General features: G+C 30.8%; 3 protein-coding genes across 4 annotated transcripts; 2 read left to right on the forward strand and 1 right to left on the reverse strand.

Annotated features, from left to right (window-relative positions):
* Positions 1-1,584: 1,584 nt before the first annotated feature.
* On the forward strand, positions 1,585-4,489 carry LOC118030649 (serine/threonine-protein kinase Aurora-1). The gene is made up of 9 exons (XM_035034835.2): positions 1,585-1,744; positions 1,934-2,050; positions 2,307-2,453; positions 2,542-2,637; positions 2,859-2,954; positions 3,046-3,142; positions 3,382-3,499; positions 3,817-3,889; positions 4,167-4,489. Exons 1-9 carry the CDS (start codon positions 1,709-1,711, stop codon positions 4,266-4,268), a joined length of 882 nt encoding a protein of 293 aa, XP_034890726.1. The 5' UTR covers positions 1,585-1,708; the 3' UTR covers positions 4,269-4,489.
* Positions 4,490-5,843: 1,354 nt separating this feature from the next.
* LOC118030646 (ATP-dependent 6-phosphofructokinase 6) lies at positions 5,844-10,695 on the reverse strand. 2 transcript variants are annotated; one of them, XM_035034830.2, is made up of 13 exons: positions 10,448-10,695; positions 10,114-10,160; positions 9,933-9,972; positions 9,769-9,831; positions 9,522-9,659; positions 9,092-9,250; positions 8,884-8,937; positions 8,161-8,229; positions 7,910-8,039; positions 7,536-7,801; positions 6,830-6,878; positions 6,581-6,735; positions 5,844-6,242 (listed from the first exon to the last, which is right to left on the reverse strand). In XM_035034830.2, exons 1-13 carry the CDS (start codon positions 10,541-10,543, stop codon positions 6,066-6,068), a joined length of 1,443 nt encoding a protein of 480 aa, XP_034890721.1. In that variant the 5' UTR covers positions 10,544-10,695; the 3' UTR covers positions 5,844-6,065. The 2 variants fall into 2 exon arrangements, with proteins under 2 accessions (XP_034890721.1, XP_073266339.1); XM_073410238.1 differs by having other exon boundaries at positions 9,769-9,814; positions 10,448-10,694.
* An 8,920-nt stretch (positions 10,696-19,615) lies between these two features.
* On the forward strand, positions 19,616-21,668 carry LOC118030659 (profilin-6). Its single transcript, XM_035034846.2, has 4 exons — positions 19,616-19,871; positions 20,005-20,142; positions 21,216-21,358; positions 21,467-21,668. Exons 1-3 carry the CDS (start codon positions 19,749-19,751, stop codon positions 21,348-21,350), a joined length of 396 nt encoding a protein of 131 aa, XP_034890737.1. The 5' UTR covers positions 19,616-19,748; the 3' UTR covers positions 21,351-21,358; positions 21,467-21,668.
* Positions 21,669-23,175: the final 1,507 nt, after the last annotated feature.

Raw genomic sequence — 23,175 nt, forward strand, 5'->3', positions numbered from 1 at the left:
GAGAGATTTTAAATTAATTTTTAACATAAAAGGAGATTAATGTGATAATATGATAGACGTATTTTAAATTAATTTGTAGGGTGCATTTAATTAAAAAAAATTAAAATTATGTAAATTAACAAATTGTTAAAATAATTGTTAATGGTAGTTAAAAATTAAAGTGAAAAGCTAAAAGATATAGATTTGTTAACTTTCTTTAAAAAAATTTATATTTAATTAATGTCAACAAAAATAAAGTTTCGGCATAAATACAATGATTTAAATATTGCAGGAAAAAATATAGTCTATTATCTAAGTAATTTAAAAATAAAGCTTATATATTGAATAAACTGTTAATATCTTAATTCTTAGTAATTAGATTTACTTCTCTTGATCAGGGTGGCTAGTACCAGTGTTTGGTAGACTAGAGTGGCTAGTGGTTAGTAATTAGTATCTATAAAAGTTTTTTTTTTTTTTTGTAGATTTTGAGATTCTCTTTATGTTTAAGTAGATTTTTTTTTTAAAAAAAACAATGATATTTTAAATAGATGAACAATTAAAATATGTACATTAAAACTATTAAGGGTAAAGGGATTATAAACTTGTGTTCTTTGAAGGACTCACATTATTTTTATAATTCACGAATCTTGTTTTTGTAAAGAAAATGTGTGGAAGTGTCATCTTTATTCGAATCTTGTCATCTTACATATTATTCATGAGAAAAAAATTACAGGTTCTTCTTGAAATTTTTATACAATTAGGGGTGTAAAAAGATTAGTTTGTTTGACTTTAACATTTTATATTAAAAGTTTCAAAATATAAAATAAATTTTTTTAAAACTTTATAACCCAGTTTATAGGGGGGGGGGAAAAACTTACTCATAAGTTACTCACTCAAAGACAAATTTATAAACCAAAATTTGGCAGACCAGAATTGAGCCAATCAAAAGTTCTCTCTTCACAAATTTTTAGTTTATAAGTTTTTAGTTTTTAAGAACTCAACTTGTTTATAAAAAACACTTCAAAAATAAAATCTTAATAAACTAAATTCTAATTTTAAAACACTCCAAAATCATTTTAAAAAATTAAAAAAAAAACTAATAAAAAAAAAACTAAATGGGCGGATTTATGGAAAACACCATTTCCTTTAATGAATACGAATCATTGACACAAAAGCATTAACTTTTAATTAAACCAACGTAATTTTCAAACCAAAATTAATTAAGTTACACCAATTGAAGAGCACAATTACCCTGTTAGAAACTTTCAACACTCTTGTTCTTATATTTGGCTTCTGAAAAAAGATGCCCCAAAACACAGGGTTTTTTTTGCCTTCATAGTGGAACCCATAAAATATTATGCCGTCGGTCCGTCCAAAGAATTTTTAGTGCTAACTCACGTCTTATTCTCCCACTTAACCTTTTGAAAAAGCCCAATCACACGTACAGTTCACATGTCAGTAACCATGAATGTCACTGCTCTGTCACATTAGACTTCCCGCTTTCCAAGACCCCATCCAAGCCAACGCTCCTCTACGTAAAAAAAAGTCAAAATAATTTGAAAAAGGAAAATAAGAGGGATTGGTCCCACGTACCAATTCGACCGTTGCAAAAAAAGTTATTCTTAGGAACCCCCCATTTTCTTCTCCGTCTCTCATCGATCTCGCAAAATCTCACTCTCTCTTGAAAAAAACTCTTCTCTCTCTTCCTCTCTCTAAAAATATTTCTCTAATGGCGATTGCTTCAGAGACCCAACCCCAAGAGAAGGTAATTTCTTGTAAAAGGTCGTGACTAGTTTAACTTGATTTCAAAATCTAGGGTTTTTGTTCTCTCATCTTGTAAAGGAACCGGTTCTCTTCTTTAATTTCTCTTTTATAGATCGAAATTGAATCTTTTCGTTAGTTTATATTTAGGGTTTTGAATTGTGGGTTTTTTTTTTTTTTAACTTTGGTACAGGCCGGTACGGAGGTATCAGGAGAAGAGAAGAAGAGATGGACGCTAAATGATTTTGATATAGGAAAGCCACTTGGACGTGGAAAGTTCGGTCATGTTTACTTAGCCAGAGAAAAAAGGGTGAGTTTTTCAGTTTCATTGATGATAAAAACCCTTTATTTTTATCTAATTAAATTTGAAATCTGTGCTTATTATTGTACATAAATTGGAGCTTATATGTGAATTTAGTTGGGTTCTCTTGTGTTAAAATGAATTTTTAATTTTTAGGTTTTTTTATTTTCGGGTTACCTTAGAAAATTAAAGGAAACTAGCAGGATTTTGTTTTAACTGATCATTGTACAATCAATTGATCTTTTAATGTTTGTTGCGGGTTCAGAGCAATCATATTGTGGCTTTGAAGGTTCTGTTTAAGAGTCAGTTGCAGCAATCACAAGTTGAACATCAGCTCCGTCGCGAAGTTGAAATTCAAAGTCATCTTAGGCATCCCAATATATTGCGCCTTTATGGTTACTTTTACGATCAGGTGTGTTTCTTACGATCCTCGTTTGAATTTTTGAAAGTTTTTGGTAAATTTGACTGATTTGTGTTTTTTCTACCTGAAATTGTGGCAGAAACGAGTTTATTTGATATTAGAATATGCAGCCAAAGGTGAACTCTACAAAGAATTGCAAAAATGTAAATACTTCAGCGAAAGACGTGCTGCTACTGTGAGTTATTTTTAAGCCGTCTCTTTCAATTATCTTCAGTTTACTTGTCCTACTGTTAATACCCTTGTGCCAGCATGTTTTACCTTCAGTTAATTTGCTTCAAACCATGATTTTTCCTTCAACTTCCAATTTGAGACACGAAAATTACATTTTGCACTGTCATGTCTGATCATGCGAATACTGATTAGTTATGTTGGGTGTGGATTTGGTAAATGTGGCAGTATGTTGCGTCATTAGCCCGGGCACTGATTTATTGTCACGGCAAGCATGTAATACACAGAGACATCAAGCCAGAGAACCTGTTAATAGGTGCACAGGTGATATGACAGCTATTCTTGATTGAATTTCCTATATCTATTAGATGATTATGTGCTCATAAACAAAGTTAACATTGATTTCTGTTATCAGGGTGAGCTCAAGATTGCAGATTTTGGTTGGTCAGTGCACACTTTTAACCGCAGGCAGACAATGTGTGGTACATTGGACTACCTCCCACCAGAGATGGGTATGTATGTAAGCCATTGGATTTAAAGGCCAATGGAGCTTCCTGTTTTTATTCTTGGATTTGTATTGTGGTCACTTGTATGGTTTGATTTGAGTGAAGCCATTCATATACCATTTGATTATGTGAAGGAAATGGTTTTTGAATAATCTTGAAACAGCTCTTCCAAAGCAATAACTTTATCTGATTCCATTGAAAAATAATTGTTACGGTATTCTGTTTTTTTTTATTTGATATTGCAGTGGAAAGTGTAGAGCATGATGCGAGTGTTGATATATGGAGCCTGGGTGTTTTGTGCTATGAATTTTTATATGGTGTTCCTCCATTTGAGGCCAAGGAACACTCAGACACTTACAGAAGGTAAGCATGAATTGGAGAAATGAAAGAAAATGAAGAAAACTGCAAAATATTCCTTAGTTCAGAATACATAAATACTTGTCCAATTTAAAGGCAATGAAGGGTCCTAAATGCTTCTCGTTTTTTATTTTTATGACTTGCTAATTACATTTCTCATATCTCTTGCTTCTGTGCTATAAACAAGAAACAAGAATAAAGTGATTTGTTGAAACCTTTGCTATTGAATTTATTTCTATTTCTCTCTTTTTTGTGGCATTATTTAGAGCAAACTTATAATCCTCGTTTTACTCTGTTGCTGATACCTGTTACCTTACCAATAGGATTGTGCAAGTGGATCTAAAGTTCCCCTCAAAACCAATTGTCTCTTCTGCAGCAAAGGACCTTATTAGTCAGGTGAAAAATCATTTCTTGCTTTTTAACCCACAGTGGCTGCTGCATCTTCCATGGTAGAACTTAATTTGAATGTCAACATTATAAATTAATTGCCTAAAATACGTTGGAGATGGGATTGAAAGCTGTGATAATATAACTTACATGGAATTAAAAACTGTGTTTTAGACCTTGCTAGCAGAATTAATTAACAATGCAGGAAATAATATTATGTTATCACTTTTGGAAGGATCTGTACTCATTCTCTTTTGCATTTTTTTTTTCCCTCTTCGAACAATAGATGCTTGTAAAGGATTCTGCAGAGCGCCTACCGTTACATAAGCTACTTGATCATCCCTGGATTGTTCAAAATGCTGATCCCTCTGGCATCTTTAGGGGTTGATTTGTCTTTCTCTAGATGCCTTACTGTTTCAAGGACCAATGGTGCAAGTTTATAGAGAAGAACGCAAAGAACCTCCAGGCGAGAGGTCTGTGTGAATTTGTGAAGAACCGGATCATTGTAACTTTTTCTTTTAAGAGTTCATTGCTCATGTTGTCTCCAAGCTCTATAGAACATAAAAACTAATGGTTTATTGAATCTATTTCAATTCAATTTTATGTTAATATGGGGGCACATTCTCTTCTTTCTAGGCTGTGTTTATTTCTTGAAAAATTATTTTTGAAAAATTATTTTTCAAAATTTTTTTTATTTATTTGCTATTAAAAAAGTTAATTAATAAAAAACGCTTTCTAGTCAAAAAAATAATTTTGTTTAAGTTTTTAGGAAAGTATTTTTTTTTATTATTTTAGGTGGAAAACACTTTCCAGAAATTGTGAAAAATTTAGAAATATTATATTATTTACTGATTATATCAAATTTGGTTCTCAAACTTTTAATTGCTACATATATATTTTGTTTTATATTCTTTTTCAATTTCATCTCTTAAAATTTGATTTTTATATCAATTTTGATCTTTATTTTTATAATTGTTATTTGTTTTTTTCTTATTATTTTTTTAATTAAAATTTTTTATCTATCAAATTTGATCTCATTTTATTATTTATTTTATTTGAAATAATTTAAAAATGTTAATTATTTTTTATTTTTATTTTTTTATTTTTATTTTTATTTTTTTTTTTTTTTAGATTTAATTTTTATTATTTTAATTATTATTTATTTTATTTGAGATAATTTATGAAATTATATTTTTTTTTCAATTTTATTCTCATTTTATTCCTTATTATTTTAATAAACCTGAAAAAAATAAAACATTAATAAGTTATTTTCTAACTCATTTCATAACATAACTAAACACTAAAAGTATTTTTCAACTTATTTTTTATTATACTACCAAATATCAAAAAATAATTTATTTTTTTTAAAATTTTCAAAATATAACTATTTTTCGACACAAATAAACAGGACAATAGATCTTCCATTTTTTCCATTTCCAGCTGTGACACGTACAGCACAATTTTTTTAGAGCAGTACTTGGTAGTGCGACTTTGCAGGGAAGAGAACGCAAAAAGGCAAAACAAAAACAAAAAATGGGTGCCAAACTGGCGTTATTGTTGATCATTTAACCATGCCTGTTTCTGATTTCAACAGCATGAAACAGTAGCTGCAACTTCATTAGGCAATTGCTCTTTTTGCGAACTGTTGACACAGCTTTTTCTATTCACAGCATGTGCCAAAAGCAACGAGATTTATTTATTTTTTCTTCTGTTGGGGGATGACTAGGACCTGATATGCCAAATTAACTTACCAAGCCGCATATATAATCATGAAAATAAATCATCTTAGATAAAAAATTTGTAAAAAATTGTAAATCAATCAAAACAAAGGCTGCATCTGAGAAACAGAGCAGAGAGCGAAACTTCCCCCTTGAGCAAAATATTTTTCTCACCATTTTACGCTGTTAAAAAGTTTCTGCACGGGCCTGTGGCCACTGCTGAATATAAACATCGCAAAAAGATATACAGCAAGGATAACTTGATTTAAAAATCTTAAGATTTGATCAGACATATAACCAGAGAAACTCCCACCAAGAACATGTTTAAGAAAAGATCCGCCCACACAACAGATAAATATTACGATGCAAATCCAAAGATAACAACTCCTGTGACCTGAGGTTTTAGCCTGTATGATGTTGGTTGGAAGTGGCTGATGGTGAGATATCATGCTAGGAATCTCTCAATATTAGTGATTGTTCTCACATCTGTCACCATCCAATAACTGGGTTGGAGGTTTGTACTGTTTTTTCTTGCTTTCGGCAACAACTCTGGGGCTTATGAAGCTTGGTTGGTTAGTTGAAGAAAGGAGTCTTGCCCACATCCTGTCAGTAATCACAACCTGGTTCTGCCTCTCATTAATGCGCTGAAAACAAAAATGAATAAATAACTCCAGCAATAAGCATTGGTGTCAAAAATCAACATCTTTTCCAAAAGATATCCCATCACAAATAGAAGTTGATCAAAGTAAATGATACAGAACAAAGGAAGAGAGAGCTGAGACTTGCAGCTGTGATTGCAAGGCTTTGAATTTATGGTAGTAGTCAAGAGGCAGAGGCAAACAATGTAAAATTTCCAGTCAGTGTCAAGTTAGTGGGCTTCTGACAGGAAAAAAAACAAAAATCTATAACAGCTAATGATTTTTTATCAGTTATTTCCACAATAATAAGTATAATTGTTATTTTGGTACATAAAGGAATTTACCTCAAAAGGAATGTAAGAATGTCGACCATTGACAGGTCCAACTGTAAAGCCTGTATATCCAGCCATTGCTCCATGAACTGCACTTTGAGCAAGGAGTGAGCAGTAGACATTATCAGATGCATTACCTGGAACAGCACGAATCATGTATGTAGGATCTGCAAGATGGTTGGGTCAAAGTTACGCCTTTGCACCTGAATTGAGTTAAAGCATAAAAACAATAAACAAAGAACGTTAATACAAGTCACATACCTATATATTTGAGAGTGATGGCCATCTTCTGTACTCTTGCAAAATGATCCTGCACAGAAGTTTAAATGAGGACAATAAATTAGCCAGTGGAGAAATTCCTAAAAATCATAAAATTTGCAAAGAATGTTCATCGTCAGAACTTCTCATCTGAGAGTACAAAAATGTGTATGGTATTTGAAAATCAACACATTATGATGGCTCTTTATCAAAGATATGAAGAGGCATTGAAATTCTAAGAGCTTGAGGTCATCATACCATGGTATATATAGATTTAAAATTCAATAAAAGAAGAGCTCTTACACACACACACACACAAAAATAAGTGAAATGTTTATGAAGCCATTCAGGAATAGAAGCAAATCATAAAGTAGACAACAACTATTAATTGACAAATTTCTATCTTTTGTATGTATAATATTTTAATCAAATGATCATCATGCTAAGCATTACTTAGAATGATTTTCTTGTAAAAGTAACATATCATTTAAAAGACCTTTACAAGGATTAAAAAGAAAAGATAAAAAAGGATTGCTCCATCAGCTGCATAAGAAAACGGGAAAAGTAAATTACTGATTGCTTAACAAGGCTAAGCTATTGTGATTTCATAAGATTGCCATGAAATTGAAAGTCGCCAAGAAATCACAAAAACAGGGAACAAAAGTGATAATAATATGAGATTATCTCTAAATTTTCTGTCAAGTATTACATTAATTTTATGAGATATCCATAACCCAACATCTTGAAGCAGATTGTTTCCTGAAGCATCTTGCTGGTTCATAGATTGCAAGTACTTTGCAAGAAGATCCTGTCCTGCTCCTTCAGCGACAACGATAACCATGTGTCCATTTTCTTTAAGTCGACGTTTAATGAATTCAAATAGTCCACCTTTTCCTTCAAGATAGAAGGGTGATTCTGGAATCAAACAGCAATCCACATCCCGGCTAGCAAGAGTTGCATACATTGCAATGAAACCTGCATCCATAATTCCCAATAGATTGGAGAGATGGTAAAACAACACATGGAGAGGTCTAATGTGTGACATGGTTGTCAGAGATTGTATCTGTCTATGCCTCAACTTACCACTGTGGCGACCCATCAGCTTCACAATGCCAATGCCATTCTCGAAACTTCCAGCCTCAACATGGGCTGCATTAATTGCACGTTGAGCCTCCTCGACTGCAGTATCAAAACCGAAGGACCTGTCGATGACCTGAATCATAATAAGGACACTCAATGCAACATATTTCTCCAATACTTAATGTGGGTTGTGCAGAAACATGACAGGAAAGAATTCAATGATATCACAACTAAAGATGTGTCAATGAAAGTACAGGAATGTCATTATCGATGGTTTTGGGAATTCCAGCAACTGCAACGTTGAGGCCGCGTCTTCTAATTTCCTGAACATCAAGAAGCACTTTGTTCAAAATTTAGCAAACACATTAAGGTAATGATGTGTACAGTCAGATAATCAAAGGCATTGAGAGATGGAAATCACATTGTGAAATGAAACGCAATATCACAGATGTACAAATGGTATGACAGAATGTTAAAAAGATCTGTCAACACAGCCTAAGAACATTTCAGTAGGCATGGAGTAGCAGAGCTATATGTATACTGAATTCAGAACCTCCTTTTATCCTGAAGCAGCAGTTTTTTGGGTTGAACATGGAAAGAAATACATGATAGGGTGTCAAAATTGGAACCCGCCAACATTCTCGAAAAAAAAAAAAAAAGCAACCTGCTAAGGATGGTAGCATTGAATTAATTGGTAAGATAATAAAGTAATTCCATCCAAGCAAAATCATCAAAAAACAAATTTATGCTGACTGTAGCTCAAAATCGCTGAAGAATATGTTGACTAGAGGAGAAGAAAAAATTCAATGGAAAAGTGTGGCTCAACACACATTCAAGAATTCCTTATTATTCAAGCAGCCATAAAATTCAAACTACGTGCCCCATGTGTCTAATATATCATTTTCAGCTAGTGGTATGTTATGCTCGGTAGATCAAAGAAGCCATTGAACAAATCAACTGTTACACATAAAGCTTACCTCATATATCACTGCTGCTCCTTTTTGAGTTCCATCACCTCCAATTATATAAACCTGGACCACAAGACGAGATGATCAGTGCCTTCACAAGGAAAGTGTAGGCCTACACTACAGTGAAAAATGAAATTTAAATTAACAATGCACTCAAAAATTCATTTTTTTTGTTTGGCAACTTCAATCTACAAAGAAAGTCACACCCAATACCAACCTGATTAATCCCCCGATCCTGAATACTGTCAACTATCTTTGATGTGTCATGACCACCTCTTGATGTCCCCAGGATTGTACCGCCACGTTTATGGATGTCATCAACTACCTTAGGAGTTAAATTAATGGTGTTCTTGGAATAGAAACCCCTGTAGCCTCCCTACAATGCGACACAATAGATTCATGCCATTGAGCGTGTGACATTACCAAATTTTGAAGAACAACATCTCAAACTTCGATACATTTCATTTTTTGAATTCACTACAATTACATTCAAATTCTTACTTTGTAGACAAAAGAATTCTAACAACTATAGGAAAAACACCTGAATGCATGCTGTGCAGGAGAAAAATGCAAAAATTGGATTACAAAACTGTGTTTGTGTCAAAACCATGTTTAGGCATCAAATAAAATAGAAATCAATCACTCACATCAATCCCAAGGACCTTGGTGACACCATACATGTGGTAAAGGCCACACACAATTTCCCTGATCACTGTGTTGAGGCCAGGACATAAACCCCCGCATGTTACTATACACGCGCGCACATCATCCGACTTAAAATACACCTGAGCAGAACAACAAGCTCCTATCAGTAAGGACATAAACACCATAAACACAAGATTAATATCAGTGTTTCAACATATTCAGACAGCAATCTGTAAAGGGCAACCATACCTTTTGACGAGGTCCGGCACGTCTAAAATGTGTCCCTCTTGGACTGCTGTTATGAACAACAATCTAAAAATCATTCATTACAACAAAAACATTAACAGCCAATATCTTTATCAAAAGTTATAAACATCTAACAAAATGAAATCGACATTGACAGAGCAACTAACCTTTTGAGCAACAGTATCATCCACATTAACAAAGTACTGCCTGAAATCAAATCATTCCATTTTATTTATTGGAAAAAAAAAAAAAAAACAGCAACTTGTACAATAACCTTAAGACAACAACCGAATCACGATTCATGCCACCTATTAAGTCAAATATATGCATATCAAAATTTTTACTTACTTGACTCCTGCATAGGCTGGATTGTCTTGTAACTGATTTGGATACGTCTGCCACAAATATAAAATGAAAAAAGAATGAAATTTATAAATTATGCAAAAGAAAAAATCTCAACTATCAAAAACCTAAATAGTAAATCTCAAATTCATTTTACTGATTAATCAAGCAAACACGATTGTTAAACAAAAGGAAAAGGAAGTGCAAGGTTTAGTGCTTTGGAGTACAGCGAGCAGAAGCAAACAATCAAAAGCACAGATTCGCACATTGATAAAAATACTTATAATCATGCGTCTATGATATAGACGTAAGAGAAATGAAAAGAGAAGGATGACATTACAGGGAGATGCGGAATATAGTCCGTTAAATGAGGCACATCTTCAAGCACATAACCAGCAGCACCATTCACTATTTTCATCTGTGAAACTCCAGCCATCTCTGATCTCTTTTATGGGTGCTTGAAGAAGAAGAGGTGGCAGATAGAAAGAAGAGCATAGTAAGAACTAAGAAGTGTAGCTTTTCATAGCCTGCGTTTGTTAAGGGGATGTGTGTCTATAAGCGACGTCGTGTGTGTCGGGGGATTTTTGTGGGCGGGGGTATGACGAAACAAGGGGCGTGGGTTTTGAGGAGTCATTTGATAAGACAGGATGCCAACTGGTTTTGGAAATGGTTTATCAGGGATGGTTTTGGTGTCTTGTCGTTTTAAGAACCTTGAAACCAAATGGGAATTCACTAAATTCTTTAACTGATGTTCGGGGGTTTTATCATTTTTCATCGTGAATTTTTTTTATTATCAAGTTGAATGATGGTATATTTATAATTAAATAAATATAAATATTATTAAAAAATATAATTAACATGTTAATTGCACGCCTTAGCACATAAAATTAAGTTACACCATTTAAACAATGCATGTGGGGGTATTTTGGTAGCTAAATGGTGATTTTTAGAGTTGCGAACAAATTATCTTGCCAAACTCATTAATATTTTTTTAATTTTATTAATTAACTTTAAATTAGTTGGAAAATAAATTTATATTTAAAATTTTATGAGTTATGAGTTTAAAAAATTAATAAAGGTTTAGAGATTTATTCAAGGTTGCTTTACCCTTTTTTAAGTTATATTTTTTTTAGTTTCATTCTTTAATATTTGTATAATTAAAGAATAAGCTCTATTTTTTTCTTTGTTGTTGTAATATTTTTCATTAAATTTGAAAATAATATAGATTATCTTAACTTTTTTTTTAATATCTAAAAAAAAAACTCACGATGAATCAATTGATAAATGTAAAGCTACAGTAATGGCTAGAGGATTTATACAAGGGCATATCATGGACATTCATTGGTGGATAAAATCACTTGTATAAGAATTATAATATATATTGTTGTTTCATTAGGTTTAAAAATATGGTTTTATAGCTTATAAATTTCATCTTTGTATTTGTCATCCGAACAATGGAGGTAGTTTAAATTTTTTATTAGTGATAATATCTTATTGTTGATAGAGATATTGTATATATTAAAAAATTAAATATATTTTTATTAATTTCATCCCTTATTATTTATTTAATTGAGAATTAAGCTTTATAATTTATTTTAATTTTTTATATATGGAATTATCATAATACCATTAATCATGTTATGAGTTCAATCAATCTAGGTCAATTCATTAATTCATCACCTCAATATATTGAAAGGATATTTATCTTATATGTTTTCGTTTTAATTGTTTTTAAAAGACATTGTTTTGTATGTATTATATTTTGAATTCATGATTAATTTAGAAAAAGAAAAACATTTTAACAATGTTTGAATATTATTTTTATATTTGAAAAAAAAATGACCTGTAAAAACTATATACCGTGGTAGCATGATAGCATCTAATAAATTTTAAATCGAATTTTAAATTAAAAACAATAGAAGATAATATAGAATATGTATTTGACCGATGGTTATACGTGGGCAAAAGAAATGAAAGTAAATGGTGAGCTTGTAGAACAACAAAAGTCCTTGTTTTTTTTTTTTTTTTAATATTTAACCCATTAACCATTACGTTTCAGCCCATGGAAACATTTAACAAATTTTTAATACAAAATAGCTGCCGCCCCCTGATAAATCTGCAGGTATTTAACTGTTTTGGAAATCATATCCAAATGAACAATAGCCCATCATGTTCGCCCTACGGGCATTGTAAAAATCCAGTTAATAAAATATTAAATTGAAAATAGAGTGTTAAATTAAATCAAAGATATATAGTTAAAATAATAAAGGATAAAAATAAAAGAAACTAAAAATTATATATACCAGATGTTGCCAGAAAAAAAAAGTTGTAAAAAAAGATAAATAAAACTATAAATAATTAATTAACTTTACAAAAATAAATTCCAAAAAGATAAAGCTTGGAGCTTGAAAAGAGAGATAAGTTGAAAACCAAGAGGCTTGAGAGAAAATTATTATCGAAACTGTAAGGGGCTTACCAAAAACTACAATGAACGTAACTATTTTTCTTGTTCCTAAAAATTGATATCTACATATAATTTTCATAGTAATGAGGTCTAAAAATATTTCAAATAGTTTAGAAATAAGATTTACATGTTAAATAATTGATCAAGCTTTTGATTCTAGCAATTAATACATTCTCTCCAACCAAGATAACTGATAGCTTATACCTAATACCTGGCAGGTCAAGGTAGCTGGTATATATAAAAGATTATCTTCTATAGATTTAAAGATACTTAAATGTTCAAGTAATTTATTTTTATAAAGAGAAAGTGTAATAATGTTTTTAAAAAATAGACTTTGAAAAATATATATACTAAAAATATTGAGAATGAGGATATTATGAATCTGGAGCTTGAAGGATTTATGAAATATTTATAATTTATGAGTCTTGATGATACAAAATAATAAAATATACAAACTAAGTCTTCGATAATTAATTAATTTATAACTTAAAATACAGCACATCATATACCTAAAAAATAAACCCTCGACGAACATATAATATATCACCTTTTGTTTCAAATATTAATTGGAACTTTATTGTAAATTCTACCCGATAAATCCAAATTTAAAGGGCTTAAAACCCCTAACAATCCTAAAAAAAATGGGTTTAAACATTGCTTGAACCTAACAACTAAGGGCTTCGAGTAGTGTATTTGAACCCATTTTCACCCTTATCAGACTAAAGCAACTCGCTCGAGCCTAACATCTTTTTAATATTTTTTTGAGACCTCCATGCGAGTGTCTTAATATTTTTTATTGATCCAATAAGTATTATTTTGAGTGAAATATAACTCAAAATATTATAAGAATGAAATGATTTTTCAATCCCTTCTTTCCATGAAAAGAAATCTTAATTAATTTTGTTTACTTTTTTATTTAAAACAGGGCGCCGTATTAACTAAAAGAAAGATAGTTTATATTGGGATATATTATTTTCGTAAGTAAAAACAATACCAAACAATCACTTGGATTGGTTGATTAGTGGATTTATTCTTTGGCTAGGATTTGTATTTTACAAGATATTGTAAATAATTTTTACAGAAGCACCAAATTCAGGTGTGGATGGCTTGATGATACCTTTTTGTACAAATTCAATCAGGAAGGCATTTAATTTTTAAACGTGAAAATCAGTCCAATAATATCCTTAATATTAAAACAAAAAAAATCATAACCTATCATGTTAAATAAAAACTACCATTGTTGAAATTTAACAAAAACTTTTCAAATAGCCAGTAGACATTCTCAATTTAGTTGGCAAAGCCATTAGTGTTATTGTAAGTGAAAAATAACTTATCGCGTTCATATTAAGATTGTATTTCATTGGAGTTGAAAACTGAGGATTAAATGCTCGGGATGTCAAAAAATGGTTGTAGAACAAGATATGAAGGATGATCGATGAACATTAACACAAAAACTAAGAGGCGTGGGGTTTTACTGTGCATGAATACAATATATTGCCTCTCACATTTCTTTGTGTATTCATTCAATGTATTTTTTTTCCATTTTGATAGTAGAATTTTTAGAGTGATTTAATCTTTTTATGGTCAAATTGAAGGTGAATACCTTCTGATTTGTTGATGCGGGAACGATTGGAAGTTAAGGGAACGAAGTAAAAAAAAGAGGTGGAAACTAGGTGGTTTTCTCAAAATTAGAGTGGAAAGTTAACTTTAATCTTTTTATTTTTTTATTGATAGTTTTTCAGTCCTTATTATTTTTTAAAATTCAATCTTGACCGAAAAGTTCATTTTCTTATTTCTCAGTCCTTGGTTTGAAATATAAAGGGAAAATTATTGAATTCTAGTGATAAAAAAAAAAAATCTCAATTGACATAGATAATGGGATGATGAGAATATGCAGAAATTCTATTTACATGTTATGAAATAAAGGAAACTTTACTGAAATTTTGATAAAAATAAATATTAAAATAAAAAAATTCTTGCACTTTCAATAATAATACAATATATTAATGAAATATCTTGCATTTGAATTTATGGGTTATTACAGGCATGGTTGTGGAAATTAGAGTTTAAGGAATGGAGGGGAGTTCCAGATTACTATAATTGTAGTTATATAATAATAATTAGTACTACTGCTGCTATATATATAAAAAACTAATTCTTATAAAGGATACATAGTGACCTGCCTCCCTCACAAACTATTATTGACATCTACAATAGCTTCTTTTTTTTTTTCAATTTTTTCACGAAAATCAAGAAGAGAGAGAGGCAAGAGGGAAAAGAAAGCAAGAAAGAAAAAGGGTTCCTATGCACTGTGTCATCTAGCATGTTTGAGAATATGGCTACAATTATTTTTTTTAAAATAATTTTTATATTGAAATGCATCAAAATAATATTTTTTTTTTTTTTAAAATTAACGTATCAAAACGATCCAAAACATATATAAAAAAAACTATTTAAAAAAAACAATTGAATTTCTTAGAAACGCGTGCAAGATCAGCGCGTCAAAATGATTCAAAACATATATATAAAAAAATATTTTTTAATAAAAAAATTTGTTTTTATGAAAATGCGGGTTGGCCCATGTTTCCAAACGCTCCCTTCATCAATAGCATGAGCCTTATTGGGATAGAAAGGCTGACAAGATGATTTCATAGACATTAAAGACATGTGATATCGAATCTTCGAGTAAGCTACACGCATTGTCTAAACATGACGACTACCTCACACGCCGACCTATGCAATTTTTATTTTTTAAAATTCCCCCCATCAATTTTTTGTTTTTTAATTCAATCCTTGATTATTTGATAACCATTAATTTTTTGTATTTAGTCCCTAGTTCTTTAATAGCTTTTTAGTTTGGTTTCAAACTTCATCCTTTTAGAGCCCAATAAAAACTCAAACGAGGAGAAAGGAAGGGAAGGGAAATGATTTTTTTTTTCTTTTAGTCCCTGGTTGCATGATGAATCTTATATTTTTTTTTATTTTTGTGTCAGGTTCTTTTGTAACTTTATAGTTTAGTCTCAAATTTCATCTTATTCGAGATTAGTAAAGACCCAATTAGGAAAAAAGAAAATAAAGAAAAATGGAAAAGACATATGACTATACCAGGTTAGCTCATTATGACCATGTCATAACCATGCCTGTTCATTTAGCATGTTAAACCGGGTTGGTAGGGGTCGATCCAATTCAACATTATATTTTTGTTACCCTCCTTGAATTTTTTTTTTCTTTTACAATTTTATTCTTATTTCGTGTTTGAGCCCAATCGAGCTAGTTAAGGTTTGAAATGACAATTTCCTTTTTTTTTTAGTCAAATATGATTTTGAATGAGGTTACCAGATCACAGATGGATCTCTTGATCAAATGGCACACGTTAAAACAAGTCCAACGCGACTGGGTTTGGAACCCAGGCCATCTAGTGACCAATGATATAAGGCAACGTTGGAAAAATAAAAAATCACAAGATCTAGTTTAGAAAATTGTTTTGTTTTGGATTTGATTTTTATTTTTCATTCACAAAAAATATTAACAAGTAATGAAATAAATATAATGAATAGCAGCATGCCACATCAGGTTTTTTTATCTACATTCATCACTTAGCATTTTGGTCCCATCTTTATTTGTTATTAATGTTTTTTTTTTTGGCATTTTTAATGCATATAATTTTCAATTAATTTTGCTGAACACACTAATCAAGTTTTCGATGCGTATTTTGAATTTTTCATCATCAGCAAAAATATTAACACTGTCCATTTTATTTTATGATTAAATTGAATTTTAATCTAACCTAGCACGATCACTTGAACTAGTTTTCTATCTAATCTCGGTATCCAGAAAAGTGTTGGTTCCCTAATAAAACAAATGTCCTCATTATCTACTCCACACAAATACCAAAAATAGTATTCTGGTCACCGTCGAAATCTCTAACCTAGCTGTCTTTTCTCCCGCCTTTAAAATTCAACCTCCCTCTTTTTTTATATAATTTCTAAATTTTGATACGATGGATGATCATTATCCATGACAATAATACATGTATAAATTGGTATTAGACCCGATAGGATAATATTTTAAGATGTTCTCTATGATTTTTTTTTTTATGATAAAAACATTGTTAAGCAACTTTCCATGTTGACCGATATTAAATCTTTATCCAGATGATTTTAAATAGAGGTAATTATTTTCAATTCAATTTGATTTTTATTAAAAAATAATAATAATCAAATCAAATTTTTTATTTTTAAAAAAAGTTGAAATCGGTTTAAACCGACCAATTTTGGTTCAGGTTGGTTTTTTAAAGATAAAACCGGTTCAAACCGGTTTTGCTCGGTTTTCGGTTTGGATTTGATTTGGTTTTTTCGGTTTTATATTTATAAAACCGAAAACTAAACCAGTCAGTTTTTTTAAAATTTTAATCTATTTAATCGGTTTTTTTTCATGGTTTAATTTTTTTAATTATTTTTTTTCTGATTTTTTTTGTTTTTTAATTTTTTTGTTCATCCTTAATCTTCAAGAGAGTGTGTATTCAGTTGATAAAAATCTAATACTTTCATAAAAAAAAAATTAATAAATTTTTCTTAGATGTTGACTAAAAAACTTGAAAAAAAAAATCAGGAGGACAACCCTAAATTCCCCGTTATAAAATTAACTCCTGGATAGGAGCTAAAGAAAAATTTTGAAATTAACAAGTTAATTATTTAAAATTTTGTTATTTAAAATAAAAACAAATTGGAATTTTTTTAATTGTTATTAAAATATCACATGGTAACATTTTCAACCAGTGACTTCCTCAAAGGATGAAGATTACATGGTATTATCATAATCAAATGCAGGACCACTTATGATCACCATCATATTCTAAAGTTAATCAATACTATCAAAGATTAGAAGAATAAAACTTGAATTTAAATGCTAGTCAAGACATTGTCACACTCAATATATATAGACTCTCGTTGGGATTGAATAATTGCTTTCTCATTCTTAAAAAGTATATTAATAAAAAGAACAATTTAATTCTCGACGTTACTACTTATTTTGGGAGATAAATGTGAGCGATAAAGCTTTTCATGAAATTATTAATTCAATATTATTATGGTATAAATTAAAATAGGTAGTGTTTTTACTATTCATCACCTTATAAAATATTATTTATTTTAATTGTTTTTTTAACTTATATTTATTTTTTAATTTTATACTTCAATATTTAGTTTACTGGAGAATAAATTTCATAATTTACTGTGGTTTATTTTATATTTAGTTAGCTCAATCTCATAACTAGTGTTACAGTTTGGTGGGTTGACTCGGGTTTTTTTTGTTTTTTTAATTGATAATTTTTTATTTTTCAATTTCATCCTTCAAAATTAAATTGATTGAGAATTATACTTCATGATTTATCTTGATTTGCTTTTTATGAAGTTATCTTGGTGTTATGATTCAAGTCACGGGATTTAATAGGTTAATCAAATTGACTTGAGTTTTTTTTTTATCTTTTTTAATTGATATATTTTTTTATTTCATCTTGAAGTTATCTTGGTTTTATGATTCAAGTCACGGATTTAATAGGTTGAATTATGAATTAAGCTTCATAATTTATTTTTGTTTGATTTCTATAAGATTATCTTGGTTTTATGACTCGGGTCATGCATTTTGTGGGTTAACTCAAGTAGACTCATGTTGTTTTATTTTGTCCTGTTTTTATATTGTTTCCCCCCCCAACATTTAACAACAAGTCTATTAAAAATTAGGTATCATAATTTATTTTGATTTACTTTTTATAAGGTTATTACAGTTTCATGATCTTAATCGTGGGTTTGACAGATTAATTCGGGTTGACCAGAGTCACTTTTTTTGCTTACTTTCTACAAAGCTACCTCGATCTCATGACCCGAGTCATGTGTTTGGCAGGTTAACCCGAGTCATTTTTTTGTTATTTTTTTTTTCAATCTCATTTTTCAATATTAGGTTGATTGATAATTGAGTTTCATAATTTATGTTGATTTACTTTATATGTATCATGGTCGCATGATCTAAGTCACAAATTTGTCGAATTAACTTAAGTTGACCCGAATGGATCAAATATCTTATCGTTTCAATATTATATTTTTTTTAAATGTTGTGTTTAATATTTATATTATAAAAATTTTAGAAATGCCAAGATGTTTTTTTTTTTATGTTAAAAATAGTTTTTTTAGATCACGTGTTTTGCGGATTAACCTAGATAGATTCAGGTTGTTTTATTGTGTCCTCTTTTTATATTGATTTTTTTTTTCATTTTCAACCTTTAAGAATTAGCTTATAGAAAATTGAGTTTCATAATTTATTTTTTACAGGGTTGCCATAATCTTATGACCTTGGTCATGGGTTTGGTAGATTAATTTGGGTTGACTCGAGTTATTTTTTTTTGTTTATTTTCTATAAGATTATCCTGATCTCGTGACTTAAGTCATAAGTTTGACAGGTTAACTCGAGTTATTTGTTTTTTATTATTATTATTTTTTTTTAATATTAAATTGATTGATAATCAAGCTTTATAATTTAATTTGCTTTATATGGAGTTATCATGATCTTATGATATGGATCACTGATTTGACTAGTTAACTAAGGTTGACCCGAATCAATCTAGTATCTTGTTGTTTCAATATTATTTTAAAAAAAAAATATTATCTTGATTTTTTGTGAATCAAATTATAATTTTATTGATTTTTCTAGGATACTTATAGATCCTTGAAGTTGATCATGTCACATCATATTAATCCACACACAATTTAAAATCTTTTTATTAGAAAAATGTTAGAAATAATTGAATGCTTCTTTTACATGTTAAAAATCATTTGATCCGACCGTGGGTGAACAGTCTAGCATTAACTAATTTGAAAATATCTTCATCTCTCTATTTTATTTATTAATTTTTTTTAAAATTAAATATAGGGATGAAATTAAACTCAATTAATTAAGAAGCTAATAATTAGAGAAGGGCCACGGTGGGCAATCGCGTTGGCTGTCGTCAGCGTAGTCATAACGCAACCTTCCTTTTTTAGCCCACTTTCATTCATCTCTCTCCCCTATATCTCTCTCCCCCTTCTCTTCCTCTTCACGCATCCTATCCCTCAACCCATAACTACTAGAAACTTGTCATATCAATCAAAACAGCGGCACCACCACCGCAAAAGCCAGAAACAAAATGTCGTGGCAGCAGTACGTTGATGAGCACTTGATGTGCGATATTGACGGTAATACCCTCACTTCCGCTGCTATCATCGGCCATGACGGTAGCGTCTGGGCTCAAAGCGCTTCCTTCCCTCAGGTTTCATTTCATCCAATTATTAATTTCTCCGATCTGATTCAGATCGGATTGGTTTTTTGCTCGACATGTCGTTTGCTTCATCTTGCATCCCTGATTTGTTAGTGCTATTCAATGATTAAATAAATTTTTGCAGTTTACCGCAGAAGAAGTGGCTGCGATTATGAAAGATTTTGATGAACCTGGATCTCTTGCTCCAACGGGGTTGTTCCTTGGTGGCACTAAGTACATGGTGATCCAGGGTGAAGCTGGAGCTGTTATTCGAGGAAAGAAGGTGACGACTCCCTTTTTTTATTCAGTAATTTTATTGCTAATTTTGAAATCTTGAATCTTTTTTTTTTTACCAATCTTAACTAATAATAATTATTATTATCTTCATGCATTGACAATTACCACATTGTAAGGGTCTGATTAACGGGTGCTGTTAGGGCATTTGCAAGGGATTAGTTGCTGTTAGTTAAATGTTGTGATGATTGGATAATTTAAATCCCAAACTTTTTTTTTTCACAACTTTTTGGATCAAATATCCAACGGCATTTAATGCATAGATTAGTAACGGTGATGATATGAAAATTTTGAAATTTTAAATTGTTTAATTATTGCAATGTTTAACTGACGACAGCTAACAACAACTAATCTCTTAATGATCACCCTAATCTGATAGCTCTTCCCATTGTCAATTTGCATCTGCAGTCGTTGCAATGCTAATAAACAAGCACATGGACTAAAATTTTCGTAAAGATCAAACTTTCTCCAAATTTGACTAATTATTTAATGCTTTTGAGACTCGGATATTACCACTTATTACTTGGCATATCAAATTGTAAGGAGTTTTGTGTTTTTTATGGTTTAAAAGCTGCTTTCTTATTGATTTAGATTTGCTATGTACAAGTTGGCAATGGTTTAATTAACAGTTAGTATTAAGCTGGCTTTTGAAATGGAATGATCGGTTGGTTATCTAAAGTCGCTGTCATTGGTGTTTTTGGAACAAAGGAAGGATGGCGTGATTTCTGGATGTGGATTTGAAATGCAAATTTGGCTTTTGTTGTTGTTCATTTCCTAGTTTGCAGCTAAGATGTTTGAATGAAAAGATGGCTTTAAATGTATGAAAGCTAGGGGCTTGCCAAATATATATTGTAGAGACTCATTGCTGAACTAGAATCTTAATTTTGAATTTGTGGAATGCGCATTAGCTGGCTGTTTTGTACATAAACTTTAAAGAACAGGAAAGACTAACATTACAGTTCTTCTTGCATGGTACACTGCGTTCAGCCTTTATTTACCATGATCTTTCTTTATTTGTCTCACCTTTACATGTTGCCATTGAATTGACGGTATTTTTATCAGGGTTCCGGCGGTGTCACCATCAAGAAGACCAATCAGGCACTTGTCATTGGTGTGTATGACGAGCCTCTAGCTCCCGGTCAATGCAACATGATTGTGGAGAGGCTTGGTGATTATCTATTTGACCAGGGTCTTTAGTCATCTAGGTATGTGGTTTGATTCTTTTATCTCTGTTATCCCATTTCTTTCTCTGGGAAGTTGATTTTAGGTTTGGAGGCTTGCATGAACCCACACGAAGTTGGAATTTCTTGCAGTTGCCCTCGTGTTTAAAGTTGAAGATTTGTCGGGGTCCAAGTGTGAGGTTGAAGTCGTTTTGCACTCTCTGAAGTGACAGTCATGGCTTCTCTTGTATGAAATATTTGTATTCTTAATATCAAACTTCTGAATGGAAGTGTGTTGATTTATATAGTGGACCTACAAGGGATTTAATGGATTTGAGATTGAAGTTTTTTGTTAGACTTGTATTTCTTGATTTTTAATATTAGCATCTCTTTACTCCTCTCATTTCCTTCCGAATAAAAAAACAAGATTATTTGTTGCTGTGAAATAATGGAAATGGAGGATCCAATCAGTTCACGGCCAATGGATGCAAAAAATTGAGTATCATCTGTCCATTTCTGAATTGTCAAAACAGATGCTAGTTGAAGAAGGCGCATGAATCTCATTCAGAAAAGAATAACGAGTCAAGGTTGAGGCTCCGGGAGGGGGCATGCCCAAATTAAAACCTCCTCGCCCCAAAAACATTTCAAAAAAAAAAGAAAAAGAGAGAGAGAGTGACATTGATTCTGAATACAAAGCCACCTAAGAAAATCCATGAAGCTCAAATCATGGCAATTGATCAATGGGAGAAAAAATGGGCGACCTTATTTGTATCGTCCTCTCGGGGACTTGCTTCAGAGGTCCTTCTATTAGCCAATAAGGAAAAAGGAGACGAGTTTTTATTTTCTTTTACGAGACCCCGTCTTTCATCCACAGAAAGAACAATAAATATTGTCAAAATTGACAGATTGCATCCAGCGCCATGTATATCGTGCCATATTACCTTCGTTCTAATTTTTCATGCTTGACATTATACCTTAGAATGCGCACCGGTAGATAGCATTAGTCGCACCATCTTCATCATTGCTGGCACCCAATTACATCAGCTACGTCTTTAGTCATCTCTGATCCATTGCCAAGTGCAATGCCTAGAGAAGCCAGCTCAAGCATCACGATGTCATTTTCACCATCGCCAATAGCCATTATTTGAAATATAAAGTTCTGCCATCCATCATCACCTCCCAATTCCAAGCATGTAAATATTTTTATGTATTTTATATTGTTTTTAATGCATTGATTTAAAATAAATAAATTATTTTAATATATTTTAACATAAAAAATATTTCAAAAAAACAACCACAATCATATTTTCAAACAGAACAATTAAAATATTATCCTACTATTAATCATTAAACTTTGATTAAACTTTGATTGATATATTTATTTAAATTTAATTTTGATGGTAAAATATTCAACTGGCTGATTTTCTTTTTTTGAAAAAATAATAATAATAAAACACCCAGATAATATTCGAAATCAATTCATATATAATATTCAAAATCAATTCAAGTACTATTCTGAGTTTTTTCTATATAAAAACAGCATCTCAGTTAGATTTTAACAATTAAGATATTTAGTCAAATTTAAAATTTAGATTTTAACAGTTAAAGAATCTAGTCAAGTTTAAAATAATCATTCCCAGCAAATTAAGAAATTTACTTCGATCAATATATTATAGTGTCACGCTTGACACTCTTAGCACACTATCAATCTTTTTACAACTATAATCACTAAACTTGGATTAATATGTTCAAATGAATTTTAATTTGAGAATTAATAGCCCATTCAGTTCAATTTTTATATCTAGATCAGTTCATCATGTAAGCTGATTAGCCTAGTTAAATAAATTTAGTGGGTTTTATCA

The sequence above is a fragment of the Populus alba genome, chromosome 6, assembly GCF_005239225.2.
Source record: "Populus alba chromosome 6, ASM523922v2, whole genome shotgun sequence".
Lineage (NCBI taxonomy): Eukaryota > Viridiplantae > Streptophyta > Magnoliopsida > Malpighiales > Salicaceae > Populus > Populus alba.

Coding starts and splice junctions, on each gene's coding strand:
- LOC118030649 (XM_035034835.2), top strand. CDS start 1,709: ATGGCGATTGCTTCAGAGACCCAACCCCAAGAGAAG. Junction 2,454..2,541: donor ATGGTTACTTTTACGATCAG/GTGTGTTTCTTA, acceptor AAATTGTGGCAG/AAACGAGTTTATTTGATATT. Junction 3,890..4,166: donor CAAAGGACCTTATTAGTCAG/GTGAAAAATCAT, acceptor TTCGAACAATAG/ATGCTTGTAAAGGATTCTGC.
- LOC118030646 (XM_035034830.2), bottom strand. CDS start 10,543: ATGGCTGGAGTTTCACAGATGAAAATAGTGAATGGTGCTGCTGGTTAT. Junction 6,736..6,829: donor CATCACTCTCAAATATATAG/GTATGTGACTTG, acceptor ACCATCTTGCAG/ATCCTACATACATGATTCGT. Junction 6,243..6,580: donor ATTCTTACATTCCTTTTGAG/GTAAATTCCTTT, acceptor TTTTGTTTTCAG/CGCATTAATGAGAGGCAGAA.
- LOC118030659 (XM_035034846.2), top strand. CDS start 19,749: ATGTCGTGGCAGCAGTACGTTGATGAGCACTTGATGTGCGATATTGAC. Junction 19,872..20,004: donor AAAGCGCTTCCTTCCCTCAG/GTTTCATTTCAT, acceptor AAATTTTTGCAG/TTTACCGCAGAAGAAGTGGC. Junction 20,143..21,215: donor CTGTTATTCGAGGAAAGAAG/GTGACGACTCCC, acceptor TATTTTTATCAG/GGTTCCGGCGGTGTCACCAT.